At 34.9% G+C, this 24,039-nt stretch overlaps 2 protein-coding genes and 1 non-coding gene across 3 annotated transcripts; 2 read left to right on the plus strand and 1 right to left on the minus strand.

The window, feature by feature from the left end:
* Positions 1–328: 328 nt before the first annotated feature.
* On the plus strand, positions 329–1,084 carry LOC127094977 (uncharacterized). The gene has a single exon (XM_051033733.1). It carries the CDS (start codon positions 329–331, stop codon positions 1,082–1,084), a length of 756 nt encoding a protein of 251 aa, XP_050889690.1.
* Positions 1,085–22,210: 21,126 nt separating this feature from the next.
* LOC127094978 (uncharacterized) lies at positions 22,211–22,618 on the minus strand. The gene has a single exon (XM_051033734.1). It carries the CDS (start codon positions 22,616–22,618, stop codon positions 22,211–22,213), a length of 408 nt encoding a protein of 135 aa, XP_050889691.1.
* Positions 22,619–23,633: 1,015 nt separating this feature from the next.
* On the plus strand, positions 23,634–23,715 carry TRNAS-AGA (transfer RNA serine (anticodon AGA)). The gene has a single exon. It is a non-coding gene; the product is annotated as a tRNA-Ser (tRNA).
* Positions 23,716–24,039: the final 324 nt, after the last annotated feature.

The following is a 24,039-nucleotide window of genomic DNA, read 5'->3' on the forward strand; positions in this document are numbered from 1 at the left end:
GTGGCATGCATAACATCACTCATAACATAACACTCATATTATTTTATTTCCAAGGAATCTGAGTGTCATAAGTTGCAGGAATTCAAGAAACATGGAATCAAGCAAAAGAAACATCTACTCTTTCAAGTTCAAAGATCCCGATCTAAGGAGCTTACGTGACTTGGTCTCTCAGATGCACCCGGTGTACAGAATCAACTTTGGGAAGAATTATGGAAATTTGCTCAACATCCTTAACCAACGAGTGGACCATACAGCTTTGGTCACTTTGGCCTAATTCTATGACCTACCTTTAAGATGCTTCACATTCCAAGACTTCCAGCTAGCACCAATGTTGAAAGAATTCGAGCGTATTGTTAGGATTCCTATGAAGAACAAGCCACTATTTGAAGGGATAGATGAATCTTTTCCCCTTGATATCATTGGTAGCACGCTTCACATGGATGAAAAAGAAGTAGAGGCTAACCTGGAGACCAAAGGGAATACCAAAGGATTTTCGCTAAATTTTCTCTTGGAAAGAGCTCATACCCTATTAAAAGCAGAAAGTTTGGACGCTTGTTACTCTGCTATTGCGTTAGCCATCAATGGCATCGTCATATTCCCAAATATGGATGGTTTCATAGACATGGCTGCTATTTGTGTTTTCCTTACTGGAAACCCAGTACCTACCTTGTTAGCTGATGTTTACTATTACATGAGCCATAAGTACACTAAGAAGAAAGGAATGATTGCTTGTTGTGCTCCTTTACTATATCAGTGGTTTCTTGAGCATCTTCCAAAGACAGGTGCTTGGGTTGAACAGACAGATGTTAGTTGGCCTCAAAGATTGGGATCACTCCGATCTGAAGATCTTTCTTGGTATTCAAAAGAATACATCAACATGGACATCATATTCAGCTGTGGGGATTTCCCTAATCTACCACTTATTGGAACTCAAGGATGTATGAATGCTAACCCAGTTCTATCACTCAGACAACTTAGCTACCCAATGGAAGGCCCTCCAGAGGCGAGGTCTTTGGAAGCTTTCTTGTTACTTGACTTTGGGGTTGAGAATCCTAGCTTGTCCCAACGAATCAAAGAGGCTTAGAAGAATGTCAATCGAAAAGGGAAAGCTGATTTGGGGAGAGAAAATGGGATTACAAAAGAACCATATTTTCAGTGGGTAAAGGAAAGGGTGGAGATGATCAAAATGCCATTCGTCATTCGGGCACCTGTACCTCTTCCTGAACCTAAGCTCACCCATGTCCCTATTGAATAAGTGGAGGAACTCAACACCACCATGGCAAAGCTATAAAAAGAGAATGAAGAGTTGCAGATAAAACTCCAACAAATCATCAATGAGAAAAACACCATGAAGTGGGAGCTTGAGAGAAAAGAGGCACAACTTCAGGCACATGTGGAAAAATTCAACAAAGAGGAGCATAAGAGGAAAAAGATCAAAGTGGGACTAGAACAAGATGACCATTGCCTAGATACTCTTAAGGGTCAATTACGACGAGCTCAGAAAGAATGTCAAGACAATGAGCGTTGGTGGCATCTAGCCACGAAGGAAAACAAGACGATAAGAGATACACTTGGGGCTCAGATAAAAGAACTCACAAATTTTGTTCATCATGCAAAGGCTGAAGTAGATCAGGAGCGCCGACTCAAGAATGTAGCCACCTAAGCTTCTAGGGTTTCACCCATAATATGGGAGGAGAAGTGTCGAGAAGTAAGAGACGTAAAAGAGTCTACCAGCTATTGGAAGAACCAGCTAGAGTCATTACACCAAGACAACTCGATATGGTTGAAGGAGCGAGACTATGTGATTGAAGATTATGAATCATTTAAGAAGACCATAGACTTCTTGCAAGGAGATAGGGATAAGTTCCGTGCAAAGCTCGATGGGCTAGTGGGGTTCTGTAATTGGGCGGCTAAAGAATTACCATGGAAGTTAAGAGACGCATTCGAAGAATTGAAGGAAGATAGCACTCCTCCAGCCATAATCAGTTTCATTCTGCTCTATAAAAGGTTGCTAAAGAGATTCAAGGAGGAACTAGAAGAGCTTCAAACCAGAAAGCCTGCAGTTTAATTTTCTTATGTCTTATATTTTGTTCCTTTAACAAATGTATTTTGAACTATGGCCTTTTTGGATCCCTATGTTATGTACTTGAATGAATGACGTTTAAAAATTACTCCATTATTGCTATTCTAAGTATTTCTTGTTTCTTCGAATTACTAACAACTAATAGAACTTGAATGATTCCCTGAAAATAAAATATGCATAACATTTCGCATCTTCATTATGCATCACGCTTCATAAAAATTCAAAAAAACATACCCAACCTTTTTACCCTTTATCCAGCCACACTGACTAATCAACACCGATACGAGACACGAATCAACTACAAGATGACGTTAGAGCAAGTTGAGGCTAACCAAATTACCATGAGGACAGACATCAATACGATCCAAGAGAAAATGGATCAACTTTTGGAGACAATGCTCGCAATTTCTCAAAGAGAGAGGATTGAGGAGGAAGAAGCTAGGGCAAAAAGGAATGATGCCACACCAGGTTTAAACCCCCAAGACGAGAGTTACGTCCCCACCAAGAAGAGATTGGTTCAGATACCGGTAGGAGGCAAAGGAGATGGGGATCATGCAGAGCCTTCTGATACGTCTACTCATCATGGATCCGAAATTGGAGATGACCAGTATGATGCTTTCTATGTGCCTGATCAACCGAAGCGTAAGATACTTCCAGATCCTGCTGCAGATAGGCTCCGTACCCTGGAAAAGAAGATCAAAGTTAAAGAGGGGAATAATATATTCGGTGCCTCTGCCATGAACATGCGTTTGGTATCAAATTTAGTCATCCCGGCTAAATTTAAAACTCCTGATTTCGAGAAATACAAAGGACAGACTTGTCCAAGAAGTCACGTGGTAATGTACTTCAGGAAAGTGGCTGCTCATACCGAAAACGACAAACTACTTGTACATTGTTTCCAAGACAGTCTAAGTGGAGCATCTCTGAGATGGTACATGAGTTTAGAGCAGGGGTGGATTCAAAGTTGGGAGGATTTGGCTGACGCATTTCTCCGTCAATACAAATATAACTTAGATATGGCACCCGACCGAATGCAATTACAAGGGATGACCATGAAAGAAAATGAGTCATTTAAAGAATACGCCCAGCGGTGGAGAGAGTTGGCTGCTCAGGTAGAGCCACCATTGTCTGAAAAGGAAATGACCGGAATATTTGTAGACACCTTGAAGGATCCATTCTTTGATAGATTGGTGAGTAGTGCAACGTCCAACTTTGCAGATCTAGTCACAATTGGAGATCGCATAGAGAAAGGGTTGAGGGATGGAAAGATTCCAGGAGTTGTGGCATCCCCTAGCGCACCGAAGAAGTATTCTGGAGGCTGTGAAACAAACGCTATATCCAGAAGCTATAAGGGGAAGCAACATGCTTCATATGGCCAAGTCGCCGTTGTGGTACCCATACCGTATCAACAGCCAATGCGGCAACAACAGGTGTATCAAAATGGGTATCCCGGTGGATCGAAAACCCGAAAGGGAGGTCCAGGCAAAAGTTAGGGATTAATTCCAAGGCGAAGAGTTGTACTTTCAGGTATCTAACACATCCCTCGAAGACAAAGAATCAATCTACCACACTTTTCAAAAGTAAAGTGCTTGGACTATCAAAGACATAAAGATCATAGCAGTGTGGAAACTCAATAAGAACTCAATTTTCATTGCCATTTTATTTCTATGCACAACAATGACCTCATTAAGGAACTGCATCTTTATGTACAATCGCCCATTTAAGGGTCAAATCAATAAAAGAGAATTTTTCTCAAAAGTGTACCAAAATCATTTTTTGTATTTTATCTGTTTGTTTGCGAAGCACCTTTATTTTTTATAAACAACACTTTTAAAACTATTGGAGAAAATAAAACACATGTTTGAATAAAGTGGTAAAATTGCCTTTGAAACAGTAAGCGGGCGAATCCCTTAGTCTCTAAGTTCACCCTCGTTTTTCACAGGGGTGTAGGACTGTTTGCTGACACCTATGTTCCTTTCAACCACTAATTCACACCTCTCATAAATGTACTCATGATATAGCCAAACCGGGGCAAGTCTCCATTGTATTTCCAGCAGAAACATTAATAAATCATGGATGGAGTATCGCGTGTTGAGAAGTCTGAACCCTTCAGTGGCCTGGAGCAACCCAAATATTTTCCAAAATCACCTAATGGGGCATCAAAGCTTGATCTTCATTAGATCACCCCAATAACAAAAGTCCACTACTGGCATCATTCCTCAAAGCAAAAACGTCTTAACTGGGGCATATCCCAATTACCCATTTGCATACCCGCATACATCACATACGCCATGTACATCAATTACATACATAATCTCCCTACCAAATAGGAAAATTCACCAAGAAATAATCATACCAGTCATCAACATACTCATGCATAACACTTCCATAAAATGGGAGTTTCAACAAAATAAAAATCATTCACATTCCTACATGCACATCCTAAATATCCCTAGCAAATTGCATGCTTGTATACATCCCATGCATCACCCCATGCATGGAATTCCCAACTAAAGTGGAACATCATACAAAAATCAATTCTAAAATATCAGGATCCAAGGTCATTCATGTATATCTTGGACATTTCTCATTTCTGAATGAAGTTATTACCCTGCATATGCTCGTGGAATTATTTCTCAACAAATCACTTTTCAACTTTATGACTAATAAAGATATTCCAAGCATTTTCCCTTACAATCATTGCTCCCCAAGCAGAGGTTACCCTAAAAAGTCTCTTATGAGCTTTTCCCTCTGTAGAGCATTTCTAGTAAATCTCCCTCAAAAGGAGTCCTTTCTTAAATAATTCCCCCAACAGACGAATATTCGAGATACTGCTTCATTTATTTGAAGAATCTCATTTTTAGTGTTCGAGATACTGCTTCATTTATCTGAAGAATCTAATTTTTAATATTCGAGGTACTGCTTCATTTATCTGAAGAATCTCATTTCTCTGTTAGAGATACTGCTCTAATATCCTCGGAGAGTCTTAGATTCAATTAAGGTATTTTTCCCCTTACTGGAATATCTTAATTCTATCAAATAAGATGTTGTTTCGACTCGATACAGAGAATCTCACTTTTACTGTTTGAGATGCTGCTTCATCAATATGAAGAGTCTCATTTCATATTTTTTTTAAGATACTGCTCTAATATCCTCAGAGAGTCTTAGATTCAATTAAGGCATCTTTCCCTTGCTGGAATATCTTAATTATATCAGATAAGATGTTGTTTCAACTCGATACAAAGAATCTCACTTTTACTGTTTGAGATGCTGCTTCATCAATATGAAGAGTCTCATTTCAGATTTTTTTAGAGATACTGCTCTAATATCCTCAGAGATTCTTAGATTCAATTAAGGTATCTTTCCCTTGCTGGAATATCTTAATTCTATCACATAAGATGTTGTTTCGACTCGATACAGAGAATCTCACTTTTACTGTTTGAGATGTTGCTTCATCAATATGAAGAGTCTCATTTCAGATTTATTTTAGAGATACTGCTCTAAGTGTCCTCGAAGAGTCTTAGATTCAATTAAGGTATTTCTCCCTTACTGGAATACCTTAATTCTATCATATAAGATGTTGTTTCGACCCGATACAAAGAATCTCATTTTTACTGTTTGAGGTGATGTTTCACCAATATGAAGAGTCTCATTCCATATTTCTTTTAGAGATATTGCTCTAATATCCTCGGAGAGTCTTAGATTCAATTAAGGTATCTTTCCCTTGCTGGAATATCTTAATTCTATCATATAAGATGCTGCTTCGACTTGATACAGAGAATCTCACTTTTATTGTTGAGATGCTGCTTCATCAATATGAAGAGTCTCATGCCAGATTTTCTTTATACTACTCTAGCATCCTGGAAAAAGTCTTGAGATTTAGATAGGGATGTCACTCCATTACTAATATATCTCGACTATGACATCCAAGATATTGTTCTGACAACTCCCAAAAAGTCTTGGTTGTTCCATTTTTACTTTAGGATAATTTCTCATTGCACTTTCTTCCTGTATTTTCTTCTTTGCATTTCCTAGGACAAAATTTGGGTCTTTCTTGTATTTATTTATCTCCCACCGCGAATGTACGAAGACTGCTGTCATTCTTACTTTCCAGTTCGAGGTAATTAAATAGGGGCAGCTGTCATACCCCAATTTTGTTCGGGTAAGGAAAACTTTTTCACCAACATTCACTACCAGATGTCATAAGGCATGAACTCTATCTTAAGGCGTAAGTTCTATCTTAGGGTTTCTCAGCCCTTAGTGACATCAAGTCTTCAGTGACATTTTCATCTGTTGAGATCCTTAAGAAGACATATGTTGCATTTGTCTCTTATTGCTATTAACTGAAGCATGGGATGGTATGTGCATTTTGGGACTTTTTGGTTAACAAGGCCCATTTTGGTTTATCCATGAGATCTCTTGGTTTAAAAAAAGCTCATTCACATAAACATGTCCATAATTAATATTGCAAAGTGTGGTTCAAATCTTTTTACATCACTGATCCAAAGTCCATTTGATTATCAGTAAGTATTAAGAGACATGATTATTTTTATGATCACTTGTTATTAAGCTCATTTTCACATCTCAAATATATGTGCCAAATTTCTAAACCATTCATAAATCCTTAAACTAAATTTGCATTTTTTTAAGTATGCGTGTGTTGGTTTAGATCAAGTCACCATATGTATGTGTATGTGTTGATTTTGTGATTAAGGTTGAAATTGCAATATTTGTGGCATGTTTTATTTTAGACCTTTTGTCACATTTTATTTTGGTTAATAGTAACATGCTAAGGGTAACCAAATTAAGAGTCCATTTTATTGCATTATGGCCCAAATCATTTTTTAGATTAAGATAAAGTTTAAGCATTTTTTATTAACACAAATAAAATATTGAGATAAAGCTTAAAATGTTTAAAAAAGATTAATTGCATAATTGAATTTTTAATCCAAAATCTTACAAATAATTCCAAAAGTTTACATGATAGTCCAAAAGTGTTTACATAATTATCCAAAAAAGTCCAAAGTACATCAAAGTAAATTGGAAAAAAATTGAATTTAGCTGCATATACAGCAGTCTGAAGTGGCATCCTCAATCCATTTGCCAAAACTCCTTTGAAATTCACAGCGCCCCCAAATCCAAACTCCAAAACAGGCGCAAACTTCCTTTCAATTCAAGGCCTCTTCACCTTTTGTAAACCTGCAAAAACCAACTCGGAGATTAAAAGGGCTTATCAAATAAGCGCTTAAAGAAAACTGAAAGATAACTAATAAAATGCTCAGATTAAAGCTTTGCACAAGAGGCCATAACGAACACCAATTAAAACAACTTTAAATCCACAGAACAACAATCCCATAAAACCTGGAGTGAAAAGCAAGACTGGCAAATAAGTTTAAAACCTAAAAATTCATGATGAAAAGGATATATATCCAGAACAGGTTAACAGTAGGACACGGTTTTTGAATCAAAAAAGAAGAAACAAGCAAAAATAAATTTTAAACACCAAACACATAAACATTCAAAGAAAACAATAGCACACATCATCTGTCATACCCCAATTTTGTCCGACCATATTTAAATTTTCGTAAATCTGATTTCACTTTTAATTTGCATCATACGCACAGCATGACATGCATTTCGTCATGAATAAAACCTAAAATATCATTCAGAATAAATTTATTGAAGATACAGACAAATTGGTTAAATCATTTCTCAAGAACATGTAAAATCAGCGGGTAAAAAGATTCAGAATTAAAATTACAGACACCAGTATTATTAATCTACAGTTCATGTAGTTTAACCTGGTGTGCTCGTTGTATTTTTTAGCAGCTGTTTCAGTTGCGTTTTGATCCGCCTGAGCCTTTTAACCGGTGAAAATTTATTTCAGAATTTGAAGAAACACTGTATTTTTTTCAATAAGTATATTTTGCACTGATCATTCTCATGCATCCAATTTAATTTTTCGAGCAAATTTTTGCCCGAATTTTATTCATTTTTAGTCGTTTTAATTTTGTTCTTTCGTCAAAATAGTCAGATTGAATAAATAAAATTTTCCATGTTATTATTTTAATTTTATCAAGGTTGTTTAAAAATTTGTGAATTTTATTTGATTCAACTGATTAAAATTGTTTTAAATCGATTAAGTCATCTAAAAAATGCATTATATACATTTTGATTTATTTAAATAATGTGTGTTTCTTCGTGTGCTTCTTTGATTCAAACTAAATCGTTGATTCAATATAATCAAGGGTCTAAGTTCACAATCCATGTACATTTTATTATCCAATCAGAATTTAGAAATAAATTGAATAATAATTAAAAAAATAAAAATAAAAGAAAACTCTCTTCTTCCAATCATTGCTCCCCAAGCAGAGGTTACCCTAAAAAGCCTCTTATGAGCTTTTCCCCTGCAGAGCATTTCTAGTAAATCTCCCTCAAAAGGAGTCTTTTCAAAAATTCCCCCAACAGGCGAATATTCGAGATACTGCTTCATTTATCTGAAGAATCTCATTTTTACTGTTTGAGATACTGCTTCAGCGATATGAAGACTCTCATTTTGGATATTTTTTTAGAGATACTGCTCTAAGTATCCTCGGAAAGTCTTAGATTCAATTAAGGTATCATTCCCTTGTTCGGAATATCTTAATTCTATCATATAAGATGTCGTTTCGACCAGATACAGAGAATCTCATTCTTACTGTTTGAGATGCTGCTTCATCAATATGAAGAGTCTCATTTCAGATTTTTTTTGAGATACTGCTCTAGTATCCTCGGAGAGTCTTAGATTCAATTAAGGTATCTTTCCCTTGTTGGAATATCTTAATTCTATCATATAAGATGCTGCTTCGACTCGATACAAAGAATCTCATTTTTACTGTTTGAGATGCTGCTTCATCAATATGAAGAGTCTCATTTCAGATTTTTTTAGAGATACTGCTCTAATATCCTCGGAGAGTCTTAGATTCAATTAAGGTATCTTTCCCTTGCTGGAATATCTTAATCCTATCATATAAGATGATGCTTCGACTCGATATAGAGTATCTCATCTTTATTGTTTGAGATGTTGCTTCATCAATATGAAGAGTCTCATTTCAGATTTTTTTTTGAGATACTGCTTTAGTATCCTCGAAGAGTCTTAGATTCAATTAAGGTATCTTTCCCTTGTTCGGAATATCTTAATTCTATCATATAAGATGTTGCTTCAACTCGATATAGAGAATCTCATCTTTACTGTTTCAGATGCTGCTTGATCAGTATGAAGAGTCTCATTTCAAAAAAAAATTGAGATACTGCTCTAGTATCCTCGGAGAGTCTTAGATTCAATTAAGGTATCTTTCCCTTGTTGGAATATCATAATTCTATCATATAAAATGCTGCTTCGACTCGATACAGAGAATCTCATTTTTATTGTTTGTGATGCTGCTTCATTAATATAAGGAGTCTCATTTCAGATTTTGTTAGAGATACTGCTCTAATATCCTCGGAGAGTCTTAGATTCAATTAAGGTATCTTTCCCTTGCTGGAATATCTTAATTATATCATATAAGATACTGCTTCGACTCGATATAGAGAATCTCATCTTTACTGTTTGAGATGCTGCTTCATCAATATGAAGAGTCTGATTTCAGTTTTTTTTTTAGATACTGCTCTAGTATCCTCGGAGAGTCTTAGATTCAATTAAGGTACCCATCCCTTGTTGGAATATCTTAATTCTATCATATAAGATGCTGCTTCGACTCGATACAGAGAATCTCATTTTTACTATTTGAGACGCTGCTTCATCAATATGAAGAGTCTCATTTCAGATTTTTTTAGAGACACTGCTCTAATATCCTCGGAGAGTCTTAGATTCAACTAAGGTATCTTTCCCTTGTTGGAATATCTTAATTCTATCATATAAGATGCTGCTTCGACTCGATACAGAGAATCTCATCTTTACTGTTTGAGATGCTGCCTCATCAATATGAAGAGTCTCATTTCAGATTTTTTAGAGATACTACTCTAATATCCTCGGAGAGTCTTATATTCAATTAAGGTATTTTTCCCTTGCTGGAACATCTTAATTCTATCAGATAAGATGCTGGTTCGACTCGATACAGAGAATCTCATTTTTACTGTTTGAGATGTTGCTTCATTAAAATGAAGAGTCTCATTTCAGATTTTTTTTGGAGATACTGCTCTAATATCCTCGGAGAGTCTTAGATTCAATTAAGGTATCTTTCCCTTGCTGGAATATCTTAATTCTATCATATAAGATGCTGTTTCGACTCGATACAGAGAATCTCATTTTTACTGTTGAGATGCTGCTTCATCAATATGAAGAGTCTCATGCCAGACTTTTTAGAGATACTGCTCTAGCATCCTGGAAAAGTCTTGAGATTTAGTTGAGGTATCATTCCATTACCGGAATATCTCGATTATAACATCCAAGATACTGTTCTGATGATTCCCAGAGAGTCTCGACTGTTTCATTTTACCTTTTTGATAATTTTTCTTACTGTATTTCTCACTGCATTTTCTTTTTTGTATTTCTTCCTTGCATTTCAAAGGACAAAATTTGGGTCTTTTCGTATTTAATTACCTTCCACTACGAATGTATGAAGACTGCTGTCATTCTTACCTTTTGGTTAAGGTTAAATAAATAGGGGCAACTGTCATACCCCAATTTTATCCGACCATATTTCAATTTTCGTAAATCTGATTTCATTTTTAATTTGCATCATACGCACAACATGACATGCATTTCGTCATGAGTAAAACCTAAAATATCATTCAGAATAAATTTATTGAAGATACAGACAAATTGGTTAAATCATTTCTCAAGAACATGTAAAATCAGCGGGTAAAAAGTTTCAGAATTAAAATTACAGACACTAGTATTATTAATCTACAGTTCATGTAGTTTAACCTAGTGTGCTCGTTGTATTTTTCAGTAGATGTTTCAGTTGTGTTTTGATCCGCCTGAGCCTTTTAACCGGTGAAAATTTATTTCAGAATTTGAAGAAACATTGTATTTTTTCAATAAGTATATTTTGCACTGATCATTCTCATGCATCCGATTTAATTTTTCGAGCAAATTTTTGTCCGAATTTTATTCATTTTTAGTCGTTTTAATTTTGTTCTTTCGTCAAAATAGTCAGATTGAATAAATAAAATATTCTATGTTATTATTTTAATTTTATCAAGGTTATTTAAAAAGTTGTGAATTTATTTGATTCAATTGATTAAAATTGTTTTAAATCGATTAAGTCATCTAAAAAATGCATTATATACATTTTGATTTATTTAAATAATGTGTGTTTCTTGGTGTGCTTCTTTGATTCGATCTGAATCGTTGATTCAAATAAATTAAGGGTCTAAGTTCACAATCCATGTACATTTTATTATCCACTCAGAATTTAGAAATAAATTGAATAATAATTAAAAAAATAAAAATAAAAGAAAACTCTCTTCTTCCAACGGTAACAAAATAAATATATTAAAAAAAAGAAAAGAAAAGTAATAAAAGCTTCTCTTGAGATCTTTTTCCTCACAAACACTATTCCCCCATTCAATACTCTCTCTCTCTGAAAAAGGCAAAGAAAATAAAATTAAAAAAAACAGAGAAAGGGCCTTGAGATCGTCTTCTTCAACCTCCGTCGTTCTCACCGTTTCACCTTCAAACCAAACCCCCCAAATCGCCACTCCTTTCCGGCGACTACACTAACCCTTCCCCCACCTTCCGCTGACGCACAAAACTCACCAACATCCTCCAACACTCCCCCGTTAAAACCATCTGGAACTGGAACTGGAACTCCTTCAACATTATCCTCGTCTTTGTCGCCATCCTGTTCGGCATTTTCGCTAGATGAAACGAAGACGAATCGTCACCGCAGCAAAGCCCCACCGATGCTGTTCCCGATCAAAACATTACCTTCCGAAGAGTTTCGGTATCCTCTCATAGAGTTGAAACTGGTGGCTATGAATCGCAGAAATGGTTTGGATTCTCTAGTGACGAAACTCCGAACCGGTTGCAATCGCCGGTTACCAGTGTTATCCGGTTGAGAAGAAGTAGTAGTTCTTACCCAAATCTACGCCAGATTGAAACCGATGATTCCCGTTATAAGTTTTGGTTTTTTTTTATGATTTCGAAATTGAGAAAGAGTTCCGCTCGCCGTCTAGGGCAGCATTTTCCACACCGTACCACCGCAAACAGTTGCCGGAATATCGAAGTCAAGTGCGAAGAGGAGTGGATGGATTGCACTGAATAGTGTTCATCAGCTTTGTCGGTTGGTTCGTAACTTTTCCTTTCTCACTTGCTTTCGATAATGTGTGGTTGATGTTCTTGTTTATATGTTCTTTTTCGATCCGTATTTGCGTTCTTTTGAGGGTTTGTTCATGTTAGGGTTAAATGATTAGCCTTGAAAATTAAATAAATCCGCTTGCCGTTTCTGTTTCAATTAGGAGGCTGTAGGATTTTGTTTTAGATGCAGATGCTTTAATTTCGGTAACAGGTTGTAGCAATTTTTTTTAAATATGGCCCCTATGTTATCGTTGATTTGTTTTATGTCAATTGTGTGATAACAATTCATACTGATACTGCTATGGTAGCCCATCGGTTTTGCCTGAAAAATCTTAAACAAAAAGGGGCATTTAAGTTGGTCAAATGTAGAGAAAAGAGAGGAAGGCTAAACAATACTGTAACTAAATTCTTCTCCACCTGTTATGCTTTCAATTTTATCTTTTATCCATTTAAAAATAATTTCTAATATTAATTTAGTTTATTTTATGGATTAAAAACTGATTATATATTTATTTATAAATAGATAGCTATTGTATATTCCATTAGAACAGTTTTATGCCATTTTAAGATTAACATGTGTTAACCAAAATGACATGTGTATATATTATCATTCTGTTTTGATGGACTGTTACAATATGTCGTAAATAATTATCTTTTATCCATTTAAAAATAATTTCTAATATTAATGTAGTTTATTTTATGGATTAAAAACTGGTTATATATTTATTAATAGATAGCTATTGTATATCTCATTAAAACAGTTTTATGCCATTTTAAGATTAACATGTGTTAACCAAAATGACATGTGTATATATTATCATTCTGTTTTGATGGACTCTTACAATATGTCGTAAATAAATTGTTTTTTCAATTCCATTGTGCTAAAATCAAATTTTGCATGGTATTGATGATTTTATGTCACTAAGGTGTTTATACAACAATACGATATTCTCACCGCGTTATGATCTTGCGGATGACATTAATCAAGTTGGCATTTCACACAAACCGACTTATGAGCACATGGTGGCCGATTTAATTCAATTATTTTCATTCAAAATCGTCATTTTTATTAAAATTAATTAATTAAGATTTTGATTAAGTTAGATGATTTTGTTAACTAAGTTTAATTAACTTAGTTCTTTGATTATATTAATTTTTTTGATCAAATAATTTTGGATAATTACTTTTAATTACCTTAATTAGACAGCTTAACCGAATTTTAATCAATTAATTTTGATAATTAAAAGTTGACCGATTTCTCACACTATCACAATTTCACACTCATTTACAAAAATCACTTCAATTTCATCATTAATTTAAAACCACGGTAAAATCATTTAAAGATCAAACAATTCTCGATTCAATCGAGTCCCATTTCCATACCCTTGTAAGTCGATCGCTTTTAGCATCGCCATCAACCTCACATAGCTTACTCTTGGGCTTTCTTACAATGAGACCTATTCGGTTTTAATTAATCGATTAGATGAACTACTCACTAATTAAATCCAATCCATTCGTAAACATAAATTTTAAACCTCCATCCAACATCGAGTATTCTTTATTAAAATTAAATTAAAATACCTAATCACTATCAACTACTATTTCACTTAGAAATGAAAAAAGAGATGGTTTTGAGTCTTCAACTCCTCTCCTCGATTATTTGAATACGAGTTCTCTTACTCGGTTAGTCGAATAGTCGTCATTTCTAATCCACTTAAGCACAAACAAGTCAAATTCTTTTATAATAAGAAACGAAGAGGGAGATGACTTTGAGTCTTCAATTTTTTCTCCTCGATTTATTTGAATACAAGTTCTCTTACTTGGTCAGTCAAATAATTGTCGTTTCTCTAAAAACTTCTAAATCAAGATTAAATCAAATTATTTTCATAAATAACAAAATAAAAAGGGGGCTGACTTTGAGTTTTCAACTTCTCTTCTCAATTGTTTGAATACGAGTTTTCTTACTCGGTCAGTCGAACAATTGTCATTTTTCCGCCAATTAATAAATTAATCAAATCATTTCATAATAAATTATATGAAAGGGGGTGGTCTTGAGTCTTCAATTCCTCTTCTCAAGTGCTTGGATATGAGTTGTCTTACTCAACCATTCGAGCACTTGTCGTTCATTATAAATATACATCAACCATACGCAAACTTATTTTCGTAATCACTCAGATGAAAAAGAAAGTGGTCTAGAGTCTTCTATTCCCTTTCCCGATTATTAGGATACGAGTTGTCTTACTCGGTTATCCGAGTATTCGTCATCCGTTTAAAATACCTTAACCATCATTCAAATCCTTTCCAAAATTAAGGATGAAAAAGAAAGTCGTCTAGAGTCTTCTATTCCCTTTCCCGATTATTAGGATACAAGTTGTCTTACTCGGTTATCCGAGTATTCGTCATCCGTTTAAAATACCTTAACCATCATTCAAATCCTTTCCATAATTAAGGATGAAAAAGAAATCCATCTAGAGTCTTCTATTCCCTTTCCCGATTATTAGGATACGAGTTGTCTTACTCGGCTATCCGAGTATTCGTCATCCATTCAACAACACATTAACTATTATCAAAACCTTTTATAATTAAGGAGGAAAAAGAAAGTGGTCTAGAGTTTTCTATTCCCTTTCCCAATTATTAGGATACGAGTTATCTTACTCGACTATCCGAGTAATCGTCATCCAACGTATTGATTCAACTTGTCACCCCCGTGTGACCAAAACTCTTTTCAGAAAGAACACTGTTAATCCTTTCTGATGCGCACAACAAACTAGTGCTTAAGCCTCCACCGAGAGTAGACAAGCCAGCGTTTAGCCTTTAGAACGCGATCTACACGGTTGTTCATAAAAAACACCAACCAATCGTAGTTCCTCGAACTACGAATGCTCTGACTTCCTTATTGCACCATAAGGATACGTAGGCACGAGATTGCAAGATCTTGGCGAGCACACTAATAAAAAACCTCCATTTTCTCCCTTCTGAGGTCTTCATCCATATCTATTATCAACTCTAAATTACTCAAAGATAACAAACAACATAAATTAACAATCAAATCGCAAATTAGAACTAAAAGGTTACCGTTGAGTAAAACGGACGTAAGGGGTGCTAATACCTTCCCCTTACATAATCCACTCCCGAATTCGAATATGGTTGCGACGACCATTATTCCATTTCCTAAAGGTTTTATCGATATTTTCCTATTCCTTCATTGGGATAAATAAAGTTCGATAGCGACTCTGTTCGAACATTAATTTTTCCGCGACCATCGCGAGGAATCGTATTTTTCGAGATGCGACAGCATCCAAACAGAAGAGTGTTGAGAGAAGAACAAAAGCAGAAGAAGGAGTTAAAAGGAAGAAGGGACTTATCTCAAACGCGATGGGGAGGCATCGCCGACGATTGACTCCGATCAAAAGGTTAAATCTCAAATCTAGGGGTTAGGGTTTCAACATATGATGGTTGATGCTTAGGTTATATTTCGTTGTTAGAACGAACTAGGGTTCGTTGGCCGCGAGAGAGAGAACGTTTTAGGTTAGGTTTTAGATTTGTGATTTTTTGGAGCGCCGATCCGGCCATTTGAGAGAGGTTTTGGGAGAAACTAGGCCGAATTTGGATTCAGAAGCCAAAAATAGATGGGGTTAGCGTTGGAAGTTTATTGGTTTAAGAGGTGGCTCGCCGGAGAAGAAGGCGGCACCGCCACGGTTGGCCGGCCGCCACCATCTTCTCCGGCAGGTGGTGGCCGTGGAGATGACGGAAGAAAGAGGAGAGAGTTGCAGAGCAACTCTGGGTTTTGATTGAGGAGAGAGAAGGAAAATTAACAAATGATGCTCTCTCTCTTTCTCTCTCAAGTTTTGCTTTTATATGGTGGATGGAGTGGATGCGTGGAGGCCAAATGGCCTCTCTAGAGGGCGGCACGTGTAGTTGACTACTGAGTCAACCAAGGGATCCTGTGTGGATCCCCCCCATCGTATGATGGTGCACCCTCTCAACCCATCCGCTTGATCTGTTGACTGGGTCAAGTCTCCAGATCTATTGATCCAGACGCCTCCATAGGAGGTCAACAGTTGACCAGCCCTTAAGGGCCTTGCTGGGTTCGTTTTGGGCCAATCCAGATTGGGCCCAAAGACTACCTTTTATTATTTAAATCCTCCCCTAATATCAGCCCATTCTCTTTTATTTTTTGACTTGTTTATTTAGTTTTCTTTATTATATTTTTTTATATACGTAATATATATATATATATATATATATATATATATATATATATATATATATATATATATATATATATATATATATATATATTAGAATATTATGACTATAAAAAACAATATTTTTATTTCATTTACTTTTCTTTCAAAATTATATATATATATTTTTTGTTTTTATTATTAATAATACTTAATGGTAATTATTCAAGTATTTGGTTGTATCATTATTATTTAATTACTTATTATTTAAATCAAATAGTCCGTTAATTGTTTAATTGATTAATTATATTATTATTACTATCATTTATAATTCAAATATTCCATTAATTATTTAATTAATTAATAATATTATTATTACTATCATTTATAATTTAAATAATTACTTATTTTTTGTGGAATGTGTGTGCATTATTATTTTGTATCTACTTATTTGTACCAAGTCTTGAATGCATATGTATGACGTGTTATAATTGTGACAAGATTGTGTCGATTTCACCGATTTAAGATCATTCAAACCAATTTCGAAAATAAATCACATATTTCTCGAGTCAAAGTCGAGCCCATTTTCAAACACCTTTGTAAGTCGATCGCTCTTAAAAGCATCACCATCAACCTCACATGGCTTACTCTTGGGCCTTCTTACAATGAGACCTAGTCGATTTTAATTAATCAATTAGATGAACTATTCACTAAATAAATCCAATTCATTCACAAAATACAAATTTTAAACCTCGATCTGACATCGAATATTAAATTAAAATATCTAATCACAATTAAATACTACTTCATTTAGGAATAAAAAGGAGATGGTTTTGAGTTTTCAACTCCTCTCCTCAATTATTTGAACACGAATTCTTTTACTCGGTTAACCGAATAATCGTCATTTCTAATCCCCTTAAGAACAAATAAATCAAATTCTTTTATAATAAGAAACGAAAAGGGAGATGACTTTGAGTCTTCAATGTTTCTCCTCGATTATTTGAATACAAGTTCTATTACTTGGTTAGTCAAACAATTGTCGTTCCTCTACAAACTTCCAAACCCCGATTAAATCAAAATACTTTCATAATAAGCTAAATGAAAAAGGAAATGACTTTGAGTTTTCAAATTCTCTCCCCAATTGTTTGAATACGAGTTCTCTTACTCGACCAGTCGAACAATTGTCATTTTTCACCAACTCATACCGTAAGTCAAATCATTCTCAATCAAAACTATACGAAAAGAGAGATGGTCTTGAGTTTTCAATTCCTCCTCTCAAATGCTTGGATATGAGTTGTCTTACTCATCCATTCAAGTACTTGTCGTTCATTCTAAAATACGTCAACCATATACAATCTTATTTTTATAAATATTCAGATGAAACCGAAAGCGGTCTAGAGTCTTCTATTCCTTTTCCCAATTATTAGGATACGAGTTGTCTTACTCGATTATCCGAGTATTCGTCATCCGTTCAAAACACCTTAACTATTATCAAATCCTTTCTATAATTAAGGATGAAAAAGAAAGTGGTCTAGAGTCTTCTATTCCCTTTTTCGACTGTTAGGATACGAGTTGTCTTACTCGACTATCCGAGTAATCGTCATCCAAACAAAAACATCTCAACTAATCAAAACATCCAACATATTAATCCAACTTGTCACCTCCGTGTGACCAAAACTCTTTTCAAAAAGAACACCATTTAATCCTTTCTAATGCGCATAACAAATCAATGCTTAAGCCTCCGCCGAGAGTAGACAAGCCGACGTTTAGCCTTTAGAACACGATCTAAACAACTGTTCACTAAAAGACGCCAACCAACCGTAGTTTCCCGAACTACGAATGCTCTGACTTCCTTATTACACCATAAGGATACGTAGGCAGGATATTGTTGTATCTTCGCGAGCACACTAATAAAAAACCTCCCCTTTTTCCTTTATGAGGTTCTCATCCATTTCTATTTTCAACATTTTATGACCCAAAGATAACAAACAAACATAAATTAACATTTGAAACACAAATTAGAACTAAAAGGTTCCCGCTGAGTACATCAGACATGAGAGGTGCTAATACCTTCCTCTTGCGTAATCAACTCCCGAACCCGAATATGGTTGCAACGACCATTATTCTATTTTTCAAAGGTTTTATCGATATTTTCCTATTCCTTCATTGGGATAAATAAAGTTTGGTGGCGACTCTGTTCGAACGTAATTTTTTCCGCGACCATCGCGAGGAATCGTATTTTCCGAGATGCGACAAAAGGTCCTTTGACTTTGTTTGACATATGTTAAATCCCTTGGCCATTTCTTTGGTGATTTGAAGGGACTTGAGGTTTTTCATTTTTTTAAATGCATTTTTATTCATTTAAAAATTGAAATTAAATTGTTTAACTGCATAAAATTATGTTGAGCTATTTGATTGACTTTGTGTTGACTCATCTTTTATTTGGCCTTGATCTTGGTTGAATTGGACATTAGTTTGATCAAAACCATTGGATTTTGGGGGTGATGAAGTTTGAACTTCATCCCCCAAAATGAATGGATGGTATTGATCAAATGAAGTTCATCCATTGATTAATTTGGGATTTCTTTTCACTTCATCTTCTCATCTTCATCTCCTTCTTCCCCAAAATGAATGGATGGTATTGATCAAATGAAGTTCATCCCTTGATCAATTTGGGATTTCTTTTTCACTTCATCTTCTCATCTTCATCTCCTTCTTCCCCAATGATCAAATCATCTACTTGTACAGAGTGGCATCTACACTTTCTTTATCTTCTTCAAGCTTCTGATCAGATTCAACAGGAGTCACAACAACATTGCAGTTCAGCATGTTGAACCTTTTCAGCATGTCAGTAGCATATTTTGTTTGATGCAAGATTATTTCACCTTCTTTATATAGAAACTCCATACCAAGGAAGTAGGACAAGTTACCCAAATTTGACATTTCAAATTTTGACTTCATTTTACTCTTGAGGTCTTCAATTTCCAGTTGAGATTCTCCAATTATCAAGAGGTCATCCACATGTAAACATACCAACAATAGTATTTCAACTTGCTTGTATTTTGCATACACACCGTACTCAACTGAACATCTTTTAAAGCCATGACTGATGAATGAAACATCAATTCTCTTGTTCCAGGCTCTTGGTACCTGCTTCAAACCATACAATGCCTTGTATAGTCAATACACCATATTCTCTTTTCCATTTACTTCAAAGCCCGAAGGTTGAGATACATATACCTCTTCATGAAGAGGACCAATTAGTAATGCATATTTTACATCCATGTGTGACAAAGTTCATATTCTATTGCAAACTAATGTCAGTACAAGTCTTATAGGCTCATCCCTTGCTGCTAGTGCAAATACCTTAGAGTAATCCATACCTTCTCTTTGAAGGAAACCCCTTTCCACAAGTCTTGCTTTGTGTTTCACTATTATTCCTTCTGGACTCAGCTTTACCTTGAAAATCCACTTCATATCAATTGAATTCTTTCTTTCTAGTAGTTGAGTCAATTTCCATGTGCCACATTTTTCAATTGAATTGAATTCCTCCTTCATTGCATCTTTCCACACTTTGTCTTGCAATGCATCCTGTTAATTTAGTGGTTATGCACCTGCTAACATTTCCAAATTTATTATTTATCCTTCTTCATCCACTGTATTATCAAAAACAATTTCATAATTATTCATCCTTGCAGGTATCTGTCTGTTTCTGGTTGGTCTTTCCCATTGAGTATACTCCATTGCATCAAGTAGAGTCACAGTAAATACTGGATTCACTTCATCAGAATCAAACTGCATTGGAGCCTGCATTGAATCTTTGCACACTTTGTCTTGCAATGCATCCTGTTAATTTAGTGGTTATACACCTGCTAACATTTCCAAATTTATTATTTATCCTTCTTCATCCACTGAATTATCAAAATCAATTTCATAATTATTCATCCTTGCAGGTATCTGTCTGTTTCTGGTTGGTCTTTCCCATTGAGTATACTCCATTGCATCAAGTAGAGTCACAGTAAATACTGGATTCACTTCATCAGAATCAAACTGCATTGGAGCCTGCATTGGAACCACTCTTGTTCTTTCTCCAACTTGGTTCCAATCTCAGGATTCTGCTTCTCTGATGATTACATCTCTACTAACCACCAATTTCTCAGTAACTGTATTATATAACCTATATGCTCTAGTTGGATGGTAACAAACTAATATCATAGGTTGACTTTTATCTTCAAGTTTGGTTCTTCTTTCATCTAGCACATGTCTATAGCATAATGATGCAAATACTTTAAGATGAGTGATGAAATTCTTGCTTCATGGCCAACATTCTTCTGACACCTAATTCTGTAAATTCTTGGTAATACATATATTTAGAACATAAGTAGCAGTAGACATTGCTTCACCCCAGAACTGATGAGGCAATGACTTTTGTTTTAGCACGGTTCTAGCCATTTCAACCAAGCTTCTATTCCCGCTTTCAGCCATACCATTATGTTGAGGTGTGTAGGGTGGATTTACTATATGTAAGATGCCATTTTCATGACATAATTGCTTGAATTCATGAGAATTATATTTTTCTCTTCCATTTGTCCTGAGTATCTTAATCAGTCTTCCACTTTGTTTTTCAGCCATAGTCTTAAACCTTTTGAACATGTTTAAAGCTTCTCCTTTGATCTTTATCAGGTACACCTACAACATTCTACTGAATTCATCTACAAATGAGATGAGTATCAAAAGGACCACAAATGTCATATGAAATTACATTCAGTTCATGTTTGTCTCTCATTGACAGTTGCTTCACAAAAGGTAACCTACTTTGCTTCACAAGCATGCACATGTCACATGCTTTATCAGGTGTCACTGTCTTAGGCAATCATTCTAATAAATTCATAGTATTTAGCTTACCTAGAATTCTAAAGTTCAAATTCCCATACCTTTTGTGCCAAAGCCAGTTTTCTTAATCAGGAATTGATGAATAAAGACAGTGTGATTCTGAGGCCTTCAAACTAGCCTTCCAGATTCTGTTTCTAGTTAAAGTTGATTTTAGAACCATTATTTTCTTCTTGTCATATAGCTTCAGTGAACCTCCTTCCATGATTACTGAGAATCATTTCTCTACCATCTGATTAATGCTCATCAAATTATATTGCATACCAGGGACAAATAACATATCTTCTATCAATTTTGTTTTGCCTTCCTTTTTTGTATGACAATATTGCTCATGCCTTCTACTATTAAGCTTCTGCTATCTGCCAGCTTCACACTTGTCTTCTTGTTTGAGTTAAAGTCTGTCAACCACCCATTGTGTCCAGTCATATGGTTAGAACAACCAGAGTCTAAGTACCACACATCAGAGGTTGGAGCCCCTTCAGGGGTAGTTATCATCAGCATGACAGGGTCTGAAGCAAAGTCATCTTGCACTATGTTATCTTCCTCTGCACCACTCTTTTTCCTCCCCCTTCTAAACCAGCAATCTGAAGCAAAGTGACCATACTTCTCACAATTGAAGCATCGAATCTTTCTCTTGTCTTGAAAATTTTTCTTGTTCAAAAATTTGCTATATCCTTCTTCTCCTCCTTTATAGGATTCAAATCTTTCTTTAAACTTCTTCTTCTCTTTGTTATCTGGAGCAACTTCTCTCTGGTGTTTTCCTTTTCCTTACTTCCACCTTTTCTTCATGTCATCAGAATTTTGCTTTCTTGAATGAGCAATCAGGGTCTGTTCAGAATCTTCATCTGTCTCTCTTTGATTCAGTCTCAGTTCTCTGACTTTTAGAGATCCTTGCAGATCCTCCATCTTCATCGTTTCCAAATCTTTGGTTTCTTTCATTGTTACTACTACCATATCATATTGAGGAGTGAGACTTTGAAGTACTTTTTCAACCTTCATTTGCTGTATCAAAGTCTCTCCATAACTCTTCATCTGATTGGTTAAATCTTGAATCCTTGTGAAGAAATTTGATATCGATTCACCCTCTTTCATATGCAGCATCTCATACTGCTTTCTCAAAGACTGGAGGTGCACCTTCTTGACCTTGGCATCTCCACCATAGTATTTTTCCAGCATATCTCATGCTTCTTTCGAAGTTGCAGCATGAGCTATTTTATCAAACACCTCCGCTTCAACACATTAGTGAATGTAAAATAGGGTCTTCTGAGTATTGGAATGAAGGGAAGAAGAGAGAATAATGAATATTGAATGGGAGAAATTTAGTTATAAAGTGACTATTACAAAACTACACAAATAATTATTATATATATACAAATAGTAATTAACTAACTAACTAAGTTTGAATTAATGCACAAAATAAACTTAACCTGTTTTGTAGGACAGGGTTATGTGACAAATAAATAACATTGAGGTTGTCGCATAACAACGTGGAAAAGAATGAAACAAATGCATAGCTCAGATAGATAGGAAAGATTCTATATGACAGATTACAAAATCTCTTGCAATTATTTGGAGATTGCAAAATCTCATCCATGACAAATAGATATTGATCGGAGATATACATATTATTTAAGTGTTGTTATATGGCACAACAAATGCCACACACGAATTGCACGATACATGTTACTAGGAGTTAACTTATACTAATTTTTCAAAATATCGTACAAACCATGATACAATAAACATTTAGCCATGTGTGCGGGACTTTTTCAAATAATTATCATTTTCATAGATCAATGAAAAAGCAGAGACAAATAAAAGCGTTTGTGACTGATCTCATAAACAAAAAGACTTGTAAAACTATATCAATACTTGAGTTAAATCAAAGTGAAAAGAGATTCAAATGACATTTAAAAAATTCATTCGTACAATTGACACGAATAAACTTGTCATGCAGTTTAGTATTTTTCTATTTATAATTCTTAAATCACATATTTGACTTGAATTGCTTTGGTTCCACCAATGAGGATTAGTCTATATTATATGAATACATACTGTATAATTGATGCAGTTTCCTCCTATTCATAGAAGAGAGAAAAAAACTTAACAAACTAACCTTAATTAAATTGTGTTAACTTACTAAACTGAATCATATAGAAAGATTAAAACAATAGATTAGAATATCATATGAGTGGACGTGCCGGAGTGGTTATCGGGCATGACTAGAAATCATGTGGGCTTTGCCCGCGCAGGTTCGAATCCTGCCGTCCACGATTTTTCTATTCTTTATTTATTTCTTAGTAACCATGCTCCAGTGTTGCTGTAAACTCCTCGTATTGTTTCCTCGCTTTTATGGATTTAAACTGCTTATGCTAGAGAAGCACTGTTGAAAGCTACGCTCATCAATTCTCAACACTTATATAATTTTATTTATTATTTTATGAATTAATTAAATGTTTTTTTAATAATATAAGAATCAAATAATAATTTTAATTATAAAAATATTAATTTTTTATGTTTTATTTCTGTATTTAATATTTTAGTGTTTATTTATAATAAAAGACTTTAATGTTTATTGAAAAAATATTTAAAAAAAA

Source organism: Lathyrus oleraceus, chromosome 6 (genome assembly GCF_024323335.1).
Source record: "Lathyrus oleraceus cultivar Zhongwan6 chromosome 6, CAAS_Psat_ZW6_1.0, whole genome shotgun sequence".
NCBI classification, from domain to species: domain Eukaryota; kingdom Viridiplantae; phylum Streptophyta; class Magnoliopsida; order Fabales; family Fabaceae; genus Lathyrus; species Lathyrus oleraceus.

Bases quoted from the DNA above. Each gene is read 5' to 3' on its own strand.
- LOC127094977 (XM_051033733.1), top strand. From the start codon at position 329: ATGTTGAAAGAATTCGAGCGTATTGTTAGGATTCCTATGAAGAACAAG.
- LOC127094978 (XM_051033734.1), bottom strand. From the start codon at position 22,618: ATGCTGGAAAAATACTATGGTGGAGATGCCAAGGTCAAGAAGGTGCAC.